General features: G+C 38.2%; 1 protein-coding gene across 3 annotated transcripts in view; it reads right to left on the bottom strand.

The window, feature by feature from the left end:
• wnk4a (WNK lysine deficient protein kinase 4a) overlaps positions 1–13,519 on the bottom strand; it is a 70,774-nt gene that overhangs the window by 18,526 nt on the left and 38,729 nt on the right. For 2 of the 3 annotated variants that reach the window (XM_060849075.1, XM_060849072.1), the window contains exons 6-11: positions 11,728–11,950; positions 8,352–8,703; positions 7,001–7,116; positions 3,903–3,973; positions 2,562–2,703; positions 260–376 (exon numbers count right to left, since the gene is read on the bottom strand). In XM_060849075.1, coding sequence (XP_060705058.1) covers positions 260–376; positions 2,562–2,703; positions 3,903–3,973; positions 7,001–7,116; positions 8,352–8,703; positions 11,728–11,950 — 1,021 coding nt within the window. The remainder of the gene's footprint in view (positions 1–259; positions 377–2,561; positions 2,704–3,902; positions 3,974–7,000; positions 7,117–8,351; positions 8,704–11,727; positions 11,951–13,519) is intronic. The other variant, XM_060849074.1, reaches the window with a different exon arrangement.

A 13,519-nucleotide genomic window follows, 5' to 3' on the forward strand; every position in this document is an offset into this window, starting at 1 on the left:
AGCGCTTCTATTGGAATATTATTGCTGTCTGTGTCGATGACAATTTGTGCCCTGCACACAGGAGCTGGTTTGGTTGCGAGATGGTATATGGGTCTGGCCTATTCTCTTGACCTTGGCCATGGTGTTGAATGTCATTGCATGCATCTTGGACCAGGTCTCAGCCCAGAGTTTGGGAACTGTTGCTCTTTTGCCATTTGCAAAAAGAGATTCCATGCCTAAAATTTCCTGAGGAAGAGGATCTCTCTCATGTTTTACCTACCATAACTGCAGCAATATCTTCAGGGGAGTCTCCTTCCAAATCGAACTTGAACGTTACCATTTTGTTGTTGTGTGTCTGGAGTTGGCACTCTACAACCCGATCTCCTTTGTCGGAGATCTGCAGCAGGAAGGAAAGCTGTTAACCAATAGTATGTAGTAGCTATGACAGCAAAAGCTAGCATGATCCACATTATCAGTAAAAATTTCAGGCATTCCCCTTGTGATCTACACTATTAAAAACTAAATATCAAACAAAACAAAAGCTAGGAGCTAAAAGCAAGAAGTGGTGGCCAATTTTAAATTCAGTAATAACAAGGATAAAAATCACAGCATTGTTGCAGCACAGAATGAGGCCATTTGACACTTCTGCGTCAGCTTTCAGAGTAAGCATCTCTTACTTAAGTGAGATGCCATTCTGTCTGTAACTCTGCACATTATTCCATTTCAAATAATCATTCAAATCCCTTCTTAATGCTTTCACTGAACCAGCCTCAGGCAGTGCAGTCCAGACCCTAAAAAATTTGTTTTGTGGAAAGGACTTCTCCGATCACATTTCATTTACAATTACTTAAAATCTGTGCAATCTCATGCTTGAATCCTTTGCAAGTAGGAATGTTTTCTCCCTATTTGCTCTGTCCAGGTCACTCATGATTTTGAAAGGGAGAATCTACCTTTCACCAGTCACTGAGGCCAGAGTTACTTTTGAGGTTTGGGCCTGACTTCCTTTGATCTGTCAACATGGACTAACCAAGTTGGTATTCCACTTTTGCTTTCTAACTGGGAGGTTGTGATATTGGCCAATTCCTATATGAATGCTGCCAACAGTCTGGCTCTGGATGGATGCAATCCCAATAGGGACGGTATTGTCAGCAGCACTTTGGCCTCTGAACACCAGCACCAATGGGAGGTGTGCGCATCGTGTACACTCAATGCATTTTTAACTTAGATTTGGAGGAGCCGGTGTTGGAACGGGGTGGGCAAAGTTAAAAATCATACAACACCAGGTTATAGTCCAACAGGCTTCTTTGGAAATACTAGCTTTCAGAGCGCTGCTCCTTCATCAGGTAGCTGTGGAGCAGGATCATAAGACACAGAATTTATAGCTAAAGATCTCTACTTGATGAAAGAGTAGCACTCCAAAACTAGTGCTTCCAAATAAACCCATTGGACTATAACCTGGTGTTGTGTGATATTTAACTTTTAACTTAGAGATTGTTGTCAAGACTGCAGTGTAATTTTTCAGATCCTAATTTGCATATCAACAAAAGTTGGTCTACCCATCTAAAGACTTGTACTAAGCTGCATTGACTGGAGTACCACTACAATAGGTGCAGGAAATGACCCAATGGCCTATTTTCACATTTCAAACATCAGGGGGTATGGACCATTCGAGGCTGGAAATAAATGGATGCCTGTTTCTGGAGAATATAATCAGCATCATGGAGGCAAGTGTGTACCCAAAACAACAGGCTCAAAGACCAATGCTAGGTTGCTTTTTAGACTTCAACTGAATAATGTGGGTGGAGACCTGGCACTGGTTGCACTGCCCTGGGCAGCCCACTGCTCTGAGAGGAGGAAAATCCATCTCAATGATTCCAATACTGACTGATTTCTACTCCTACAACATTCATCAATTACATTCAATAGCACAATGCAGCAAGTCCACAAAGTGCAGTCACTGCGTGTTATGATACAGCCAGACCAGTTAGATGTTTGTTTTCTTTGCTCGTTCTGGAAGGTGGACTTAAAATCAAGGCCAAAATTTGTTGCCCATTTGGAATTACCCAGGGATTAAGTGGCTTGTTAGACCATTTCAGAGACAATTAAGACTCAACCACCTCAATCAAGAGTCACATGTAGGCCAGACCAGATAAGGATAACTGATTTCCTTCTAAAAGATGTTAATGAACATTGTTGTCCCTTCTTGGATTTAAATTCCACCAGCAACTCCATGGTGGATTCATGCAGTTTGAATCCATGACTCCAAAGAACTAATGAGGATCACTGGAATATTAGTCCAGTGATATTACCAATAATCCACAATCTCATCTGACTCTATTGTTGGTATTGTTCCATTGTAACATCCCTGAAAGTGTCTCTAGAGATTATATAATTCTAACTTGCAGCCAATGTTCTTTCTTCCAGTTTGAGTAAACAAACATTGTACCACATTATGAAGGGAAGAACTTTGTGAGAATGTGCAGGAGAATAAAGATTGGAGATAAGTGGATCTTCACTTAGAAACTGTGATGCAATTTCTTGTACTGCGCAGTAACCAATGATCTGAATTAAGATATGCTTACATTAAGAATTCGTAGCCTGGATCGACCGCGCCTACGAATGAGTTTGCTCGAGATGCGCTTCACTGGCAGTTTTGTTGATCCTTCTCCTGCAGATAGACCTTCATATCCATCACTCATTCCAGAAGCAACATCTGAGGCATAGCTGCATAAAACCAACCAGAACAGAAAATAGAGCTAACATTATGAAATGTATTGTTGGATTTCCATTAACTTGATCAACTTTTCAATTATAATCTACTAGTGAGAAAAAATGTGTTGCATAGTTAGTTTCTGAAACAGATGAAAATGCATCATTTGTTTTACAAGTTAAGAAAATAATGGAGGGTTAGAGTTTAATGTTTTCACTATGAGAAAGTAGTAATTCCATTTTAAGAGAAGTATTGATCCATTTAATTTCTGTATGCATTACTGATCTGAGACAAAGTTTATAATTTTTTAAAACAATTCCAAATCACTAGACTCTTGTTTAAAAAGGCGGTGGTTTAACACAATGATTATGTACTTAGGTTCTCATCTCAAGAGATTCTTTCTGGAATAGAACTGCCAAAAATAAGATATATCTCCCCAAATGCTGTCAAGGTGCAATGAAACAAACTAGAGCCACAACTACAGACAAAGGGGGTAAGATAGCTGGTTAATACTGTATACATCATGATGATCAACTAAAAAGATAAAGGAGCTATAAAATAATTTTTACAGCCAAATTGTAAAATCTGTACAGTTTTCAATGATTCACGAGACTGTTCAAATGTTACTGGATCTTAACAATCGATGTGACATTTCAAAGTGATTGTGGAACTTTAATTCTTTCTCGCAATCTCGTTATTTAATTCTTTCAGGAGTATAAGACATTCCAAAAATTGGTCTCTTTTTCACTTTGTTATTTATTGACAAAGAATTTTTTAATGTAAACACTGCAAATACAAATTACTGCAGAACAGGTTGATATTCAATGAAAGATAATAAATTCTTTATGATCATACAAAAATTTTCTCGTGACTCCATAAACAAAACCACTTGATCATATATTCTCCTCTTCTTGATAAGGATGTCTCTACGTCTTTGAAAGATTACACATTGTGGTCAAGGTAAGAATTAGTGAAAGTTACACGGACTAAAGATGGGCAAATTTAAATGCCAATGGAAGAATAAACACATCTTGGGAAAAAGAATTAAAACACATTCTATAATAATGTCCTACGCTTTTTTAAAAATTCTAATTGATAGTTATAACTGAATTAATGATTCAGATGCATAAAACTTTCAAAATAGAGATACAATTGGATTAAAGGTTTGAAAGAAAAATGGGATCGTCAACTAATCATAGTTATTTTGATTTACCTGTCAACTGGTGAATTTAGCCCACTGTGAAGTGATAAATGATGCTTTGAGGGGATAGTCACAGCAATATTCTGCAATTGAAAGATGCAAAATGGAATAAATATATGCAACATAATAAACACTGACTAAAGATGTTTCAGTGATCAGAAACTAAAGAACTAAACATTAATCAGGTGGAGGAGAGGGGAATCACTCTTCTTTTATACACCTGGCTAAAGTTTCAGTTAATTGAATGAACTAAAGATCAAATAAATTTTACAGAAGATCAGTTCTCTTGTCTCAATCAGTTTATTGCCCCCAGTGGGAAAGATGAACATTAACCCCAAATACAATCCAGGCTGTTTCCAACATTTTTATCCTGTAATAGTTATCCTGTAAATTATTAAACTAAGAATTACGTTACTACAGAGTTCACCCTGTTAAATCAAAGTTTCCAAATTTATAGAACATGTTTTACTGTTTAATTTTCCATTAATCCAGAAGCTCTAGCCTAAACAACATTAGGCAACAATTTTTGGCATGGCTATTCAACCATTGATGTACGTCATGTACTTGAGAACTGCCCTTGAACAATCTAAATTATTGCCTTGAATATTTTCAAAGCTCTTGATAATCTGACACTGTACATTTCCAAGAGGTTACCCTCTTATGTCCTCCCACCAACATCATGTATATGTCTCTTCCATTTTCTTCCAACTCTTTGTTTAATTAATGAACATTCCTTTTGATTCTGTCCTCTTTCCCATCATGTTTTTTTTATATATAATTGTCATGCAGCTTAATCCTTATTTCATAAAATTTCCTTCAAATCAACAGCTTGATAGCTCAGAACTTTCAAAGTCTATTCTTTTCAAATATAGTTTTCATTTATTCTACATTCTCATGTTTTGCAATCAAATGGTCTTGTTCTATAAAAAAAAAGTTCCTTTTTAAAAAACAAATCATTCGTAAATCGTGGGGGTCACTGGCCGGGCCAGTATTTATTGCCCTGACGGTAGTTGAGAGTCAACCACATTGCTATAGGTGGAGTCACATGTAGGTCAGACCAGGTAAGGATAGCAGTTTCCATCCCCAAAGGATATTAGTGAACAAGATGGGTTTTTCCCAACAATCAATTCACAGTCATCAGGAGACTTTCTATTGAATTCAAATTCTGCCATGGTGAGATTGAAACCCAGAACATTACCTGGGTCTAGCGATAATACCATAAGGCCACCAGTTCCTGAGGACATTTGAAGTGTAAAACTGCATAGCTAGATTGGTATTTCCTTCTTTCTATGATACTTGAACTTCTGAAATCTTTGAATCTTCAGAGGCAGTTATGCAATGAGTCCCGAGATTGGTGATCCCATGGGTGTTCCCATGGGATCACCAATCTCGGGACTCATAGCAGAGGCAGTTATGCAAAGGTTAGAACATACAGCCCTACCACAAATCCAACCCAAACTCTGGATCAGATACGTAGATGACACCTTTGTAATCATCAAAAACACAGAAATAGAAAAAACACACCGAATCATCAACGCCACACTCACAGGAATACGATTCACGAGAGAAGAGGAAAAGGATAGCCAACTCCCATTCCTAGACGTGTTAGTAGAGAGAACACCCAACGGAGAATTCACCACAAGGGTACACAGGAAACCAACACACACAGACCAAGTCCTAAACTATGAAAGTAACCACCCCAACACACACACAAACGAAGCTGCATCAGGACACTATTCAAAAGAGCCACAACACACTGCAGTACACCAGAACTGCGAAAAGAGGAAGAGGAACACCTATACAAGGTATTCGCCAAAAACGGATACCCACGCAACTTTATCACCAGATGCCTAAGAGATAGACCACGGAACGAGGACATGCCACAACCAAAAGGACTAGCCACACTACCATACGTCAGGAGCGTCTCAGAACTGACAGTCAGACTACTGCGACCCTTAGGACTCATAACAGCACACAAGCCAACTTCCACACTCGGACAACAACTCACTAGAACAAAGGACCCAATAGCCAGCACGAGCCAAACTAATGTAGTTTATAAAATACCATGCAAGGACTGCACAAAACACTATATAGGACAAACAGGAAGACAGCTAACAATCCGCATCCACGAACATCAGCTAGCCACAAAACGACACGACCAGCTATCCCTAGTAGCCATACACTCAGACAACCAGGAACACGAATTTGACTGGGAAAACACTACCATCATAGGACAAGTCAGACAGAGAACAGCCAGGGAATTCCTAGAGGCATGGCATTCATCCACTAACTCCATTAACAGACACATGGACCTGGACCCAATATTACAAACCACTACAGCTGAAACTGACACCCGGAAACGGCAAGAACATCCATCAACAGACACATCGACCTGGACCCCACATACAAACTACTACAGCTGAAACTGACACCCGGAAGCGGCAAGAACAAACCACTATAAATACCGGAAGAAACATCAAAGCAGCGCTTCACAGGAGGCTCCAATAGCACTGATGATGTTCCCTAGCCAGGGAACGAAACGTTTGCAGCAAAAACTTCCAGCTCGGCGAACAGAACCACAACAACGGACACCCGAGCTACAAATCTTCAACCAGACTTTAATCACTACTCACTTCATCTCAGTTTTTAAAGAAATTGTTCATTATGAATTTAATTAAGAAAGCGATCCCTTTTGAAATTGAAGTACACTACCCCATGAATGCAAACCAAATAGTAAATCTAGCAATTTATTAACTTGCAATATGTGGTCCTGCAATATTTATTTCATGAGTTCAAAATCAAATGACAAGAATTAATAGACACATCTGCTCAATAGTCAAAATTGAGAAGGTGTGCAAACTGAAAGACGGATTTGTTGGAGAAACTAGTCTCCAATATCCCATAACACTATCCTACCACACTGCAACTTGAGAACAAGCTTCTCCATATTGCCAAAATCTGCCCAAACACAATGGCATAAATTGATAAAATGATACCACCAACAAGAATGTCCTTAAGTGCTAATCCCATAATTAGCTCAGAGAACTGTATTAATTTCATACAATTTGATGCTGTCTGCAAAGCATCCACAAGTTTACAGCTATACTTACTGCTGGAAACTGGAGTCCAGTTCCAGATTTAGGAGTTAACTGGCCAGCCATTTGCAAATTATCATTCGAGTCCAAGAATCCAGAAGAACTTAGATAACCATCAGTCTCACAATCAGCTAAATCAGAAGCAGAGAAAAAAAAAGGGATATAATTGGTTTCATGTGACCTTGACAAAATCAATTTCATTCTTCCTGCATTACTTTTCAAACTGAGAATACAATAAAAATTCTGATATCATCTAAATGAATTTCACTGGTACACCTATTAACATATTATTCAGCATTAAAATCAGTGGAAGTGAAAATGTTTTAATGTTATAATGATGTTATCATTTAGTGTATCAAAATGGTGAAAATCTACCAACATAGAGTTGTTAATTCTTTAGAAAATGGGTTTGTAATCAACTGAAAATATTATGGAAAGGGAATGCAAGATATATCAAATTATATGTCTTGCCAATGTCATCAAATTAGATAAACCAGAAATCACAAACAATTTGAATCCTGTGAACTATTACTCAGATGGTTTGGCTAATATCAGAAATGCTCAAGGGTGAAATTACAGAACTGTATGTATTTCTTCCACAGTACATTAGAAAAACAAGATTCTGCACTGATCTGGCTTTATGAAAGTATACGTGGAAACACATTTTCTTTTTAAAAATGTTTTTCTAGAACAGATAGGAAGAGAAAAGTATCCACAAACTTCTCTTTGATCTCTTTGTGCTACTTGAATCACAGCTTTGACATTTTCCTGGCAAATATATTTACGCAATTAATCAGCAAACTTATGTATACATATCTGTGGTTTAAAACCAGCTTTGGAAATTACTTCAAACTGCAAATAAACATCTTCCACACAGCTAGTTCCTGATCTCTTATTGATCCATGTGGGACTGGACAAAGATATTGAAAAAAATAGCATGGAGCTGCATTACTGATACTAGTCTAACAAAGCCTGGAAAATATGAAGAAATTAGGGCTAATAGTTCAGGAAAACACAATTCAGTTGGTGCTTATTAATTAACTCAGAATTAAGAGATGCTTAACCATCTACTTTTGGATGCTAAGCATTATTTAGAAATGAAATACCATTGGCACAGCATTACGTCGGAATTGAATATTAGACAGACTGTACAATTGTCGGCACATTATACTACTTGTTTGACATCCCAGTCCAAGGTAAATTTCATCCTCCATAGGTCTCAGATTGAATCCACATAGATTTGAATGAAGTCCATATAACTAGTCAAGAATTTAAGCACAAGGGGAAGCTATTCCAGTTGTCCTACTTAATTAGGAGCACAGAACCTGGCTTTGTTACTGATTTACTTATGTCAATTCAGTCTTACATGTAGCTGAAGAATAGTTGGTATTCCTATAACGAAATGTCTGATGTTGATCAGCCTCTGGTTCCTCAGGCTCAGGTGGAAATGAAGGATTCAGCAGGATCTCTGTGGGGCCTGTGGGCACTGGAGACCGCGAGAGAGGAGTCGCTCCAGCTGCACTCTCTGTTGTGTCTTGAGGTACCTTTAGCTCTTCTAAGAGCTCATAAATTTTTTTCTTTTTCTCTTGCTCTTTCTTCTTCAGTTCCTCTTGCATGCGTTGGTTTCTTTCACGTTTTCTTTTTACCTCAGTCACACGATCTCTGATGGCCTTTGCAACTAATTTATAGTCAGCCTCAAACACAAAACCCAATGTTACCTAAAAAAAAACAGATGCACCACACATTTCAAAAGTGGAATAATATTCTATGGAAGAAAAATTAATTTCACAAGTGCATATCTTTGATCGTACAGCAACATACCACATCTCCTCTTGCATGTTGTTCCTAAAATGCATTCAACCGTGTGATCACAGATCATATGTTCACTGTAACAACACTTCTCTGAATCTCTTTAATTGACTGTATCTGTTAATATTACCTGGATCCTTTTTTCAACAGCAGTAAATGGATAATCTAACTTGTCCTCTCTGTCTTCAGTAAATAGATAATGTATGAATATTTTAAATAAATGGAGATAATCAACATTGTAATTTTTGTCACAAGATTCAGAAGGTTTCTGCTCTCTAAGCTGGTACTCAATAAAGCAAGACTCCAAGATGAAAATGTACTGTTTTTCACTTTGTAGCTATCCCAATGGTTTAGTGTGCAGTGTGACTACATGGTCGAAGTCATCCATGCTGACCAGGTTTCCAAAACTAAACTAGTCCCATCTACCTGCATTTGGCCCATATCCCCCTAAACCCTTCCTATCCCTGTACCTCAGTCCAAGTGTCTTTCAAATATCAGAATTCGACCTGCAATTTCTGTTGAGTCAGTATGTCTCATCTTAGAAATTACAGCAAGCTCCAGTACCCTTGGGTTAGGGAAGGGACAAAAAAAGTCCTACTTTCTGATCCTTGTATAAGTGCAGTTGGAAAGCAGCTATGTTGATAATTACATAAAGATCAAGCTAGGATCAGCTGAGATACATATATTGAACAGCTCGATTCAAATTTGATGGACAGCCATCACAAGTGCCTAAGCTCACAGACGGAGACAGACCATCTGAGAAATTAGTGCGAGGACAGTCAATGACTACAGAGCAATGCCATTGCAAATATTTGTGTCTTTATGACAGAAAATTGGCAAAAAACTGAATAAAAAGAGACATGTCACTGGTATCAAACTGCACAGACACAATGTCTGGTTTCAAGCTCAATTCTCTAATTGTTCAGTTGGCCACTTTGTACACGTAATACATTGTTTGAAGTCCCTGTACTGGCAAAATGGAGAATGGCTAGGAATCTACATCTGCTGTATTCAGTGATAATGGCTCCCATGGATATGTAGGTATCACTCATCCTGTGGATTTTAAAGTAAACCTCAATATTTATTCATGATGATATTAATCATTTACAAATTCAGCCTTCAAAAATTATAAATGCACTTGGATTGTTAGCCCTGTCAACTGTGGTACCATCCTATTAGAACATTTAATCTTCATGATTTGTTTACATATCCAAAATAGTATCTACATTATCCATTTGACAGATAAATCACACACAACTTGTAGACACCATCTGTCCAAATGCTACTTCTTTCTTTAGAATCAAATTAAATCTGTCCAAAGACCAGCATTGAGTACCTCCCATGAAGAGACTGTCTTGAAAAAAAAGGACAAATTCAATTCAGTCACAGGGCTTTAGGTAGGGCCCATTAGAAAATGTATAATAAAATACAGTTTCCTCATGATCTTACTCCACCACTTTGAGCTTGAATTTATTGCTGTAAAACATGAAATCCTATATCTGATTTCTGGACTAATGGCCTGAGGGTGGCTCTCTTTTATAGGGTCTTCATTCTGAGGCCTTTAAAGTTTATTTCCAAGACTAGCTTGACACTGGCTCTGATTTTGTTCTGTCGAAAGAATTTTGATGTCCGGAACTAGTCATGCTGCACGAACTTTGTTTTGGGTGGCACCAACTGCAGAGATGGTTTGTAACTTTCTCAATTACATTTAGATCAGAATTACACCAAGATTTTAGCATATTAATAAAATAGAGGTAAAGATGTGTTGAAGAATACTAAAACTGAGAATTGCTGATAGCATTTTAGAATAATAATTATTCTATCATCTAGGCATAAAAAAAGTTGGAAAACCTAGCTTTGGAATTCTTGTGGCACAGTGACTAGTTGGTTGAGCTAGCTGGATACTACTAGACTCCTAAAATCAGAGTTATACAGCATGGTGACAGACCCTTTGCTCCAACTTGTCCATGCCAACCAGATCTCCTCAACTGATCGAGTTGCATTTGCCAACATTTAGTTCTTATTCCTGAAAGCCTCTCCTATTCACATAGCCATCCAGTTGCCTTTTAAATGTTGTAATTTTATCCACCTCCATCATCTCCTCTGGCAGTTCAATCCAAATACAACCACCCTCTGCATGAACAAGCTGCCCCTCAGATTCCTTTTAAAATTTTCCCTTCTCACCTTAAACCTATGACTTCTAGCTTTGGACTCTCCTCCCTGGCTATTTATCCTATCCGTGCACCTCATGATTTTATAAACATCTAAAAGGTCAGTCCTTATGAAGCAGAATTGAGCCAACAGCACACGGTTCAATGTCTATTCCAGGTGGCGTGGATTCATAGTCTGTCTCTATGCTCTGTGGTGATGAACATGGTACTATGGATCAGGCTTGCCTTTGGTCATAGAATTCAAGAAGAACAACCATTTAGCTTTCCCATCTGCAGTCAGATGTCGATCCTGTTAGCTGAAGAAAGACTCAGACTAGTCACTGTCCGTATATTGGCACATGGAATAAGCAATATGATCTTGTGCAAGTGACTTGCCAACTGAAAATCCGATTATTGGAAATTTCAATTTATAAACTGTGTTTAATGGTCATAATTTTGCCAAAACCCAAATCCTTTTCCTTTCGAGGAAATGTTTAAATAAAGCTAAAAGACAGGATGAAGTAGGGAGGGGAGTATTTGCTAATTACTTCCAGTCTTTTTTTCAAGCAAGAGCAATTTCAAGAACACTGGCCCAAGATTCATGTTTAAATTCAACAATAAACCGTTGTTAGGGTTATTTTCAATATTGCGTTAAATGATAATATATCAAAGATAGGATCAAATGTAATCAAATACTTTGGTTGCAAAACTTACAAAGAAAATTTATATTGCCTTCAGCAATACACATCAGCTATGCATGTAAGTAAATAGTGGGAATTTTACCATTTCCTGTGCCACTTCTTCTGAAACATCCTTATACAATTCAAAAAGAAACTCTATGGCTTTGTTGTCTTTGTATTTGCCATGGAGTTTCTTTGAGTCATCCATGCGGAGCCAAAGTTTTAGGGCAGATTTTGCTCCATCATCTTCCTCTGCAAGCTCAACATACACCCCAGTATCCTCTTTAAAGAATGAGTGGTCAAGAAGATCCTGAATGGTGTACCTGCTCAAAAAGAGAATAGGATGCTAGGATTAAGCTGGCTAACAGACCTGGAAATTAAAGACATTGGTGTCTGATTATTATTTTGATATTGAGAAAAATAGTACTTACTTAGTGTTTACTGAAGGAGTGAAGTTGGGGTTAGGAAGCGGAGTTGGATATCGTTCGCCAATTTAACACAAGTTCGCTGGCTATATTATGGGAAGGAAATCAACTAGGAGGAAGCGAGGACTGCAGGTGCTGGAAATCTGAGTCGAGAGTGTGGTGCTGGAAAAGCACAGCAGGTTAGGCAGCACTTGAGGAACAGGAGAATCGATGTTTTGGGCATAAGCCCTTCATCAGGATGAAGGGCTTATGCCCGAAACGTCGATTCTCCTGCTCCTCAGATGCTGCCTGAACTGCTGCGCTTTTCTAGTACCACACTCTCGACTATATTATGGGAACCCAGCTTGGGAGTGGATGGAAAGGTTTTGGCTGAGCAACATATCATGTTTGTGTAACTCCGGCTGCAAAAACACACTTCCTACTTAACAAATTAATAAAATCAAAGGATGTAAGGAAATTACATGTCATAATTCTGAAGTTGTACTGATACCAGGCATGTCTATGAAAGATGGGTTCAACACACTATGTATTCCTCTATACAATTTATCCAATTGGAATTGCAATTGCGAGTTTGCTGAGAAGACCCATAATGAATTCACTTTCTGGGCATATATTTACCATAGAAATATCAGAGAACATTTTAATTTATTTACAATGCCACCATAAATAGAACATTACAGCACTTCGGTCCTTGATGTTGTGCCGACCAGTGAAACTAATCTGAAGCCTATCTATCCTAAATTATTCCATTTTTATCCAAATGTTTATCCAATGACTATTTAAATGTCCTTAAACCTGGCGAGACTACTATTGTTGCAGGCACTGCGTAACATGCCTCTACTATTCTGAGTAAAGAAACTACCTCTGACATCTGTCCTACATCTATCACCCCTCAATTTATAGCTATGTCACCTTGTGCTAGCTGTCACCATCCAAGGAGAAGGCTGTCACTGTCCACCTGATCTAACCCTCTGATTATCTTATATATATCAATTAAATAATCTTTCAACCTTCTTCTCTCTAATGAAAACAGCCTCAAGTCCCTCAACCTTTCCTGAAAAGACCTTACCTCCATACTAGGCAACATCCTAGTATATCTCCTCTGATCCCTTTCCAAAAGCTTCCACATCTTGCCTAGAATGCAGTGACCAGAACTGTACACAATACTCCAAGTGCGGCCGCACCAAAGTATTGCACAGCTGCTGCATGACTTCGTGGCTCCAAAATTCAATCCCTTTACCAATAAAAGCTATCACATTGTATGCCTTCTTAACAACCTTATCAACCAGGGTGGCAACTTTCAGGGAACTATGTACATGGACACTGAGATCTCTTGTTCTTCTACACTACCAAGAATCTTACCATTAACCCAGTACCCTTTATTCCTGTTACTCTTCCAAAGCGAATCAACTCACATTTTTTCCACATTAAACTCCATTTTCCATCTCTCAGCCCAGCTCTGCAGCTTAT

The sequence above is a fragment of the Hemiscyllium ocellatum genome, chromosome 32 (assembly GCF_020745735.1).
Source record: "Hemiscyllium ocellatum isolate sHemOce1 chromosome 32, sHemOce1.pat.X.cur, whole genome shotgun sequence".
Classification (NCBI taxonomy): domain Eukaryota; kingdom Metazoa; phylum Chordata; class Chondrichthyes; order Orectolobiformes; family Hemiscylliidae; genus Hemiscyllium; species Hemiscyllium ocellatum.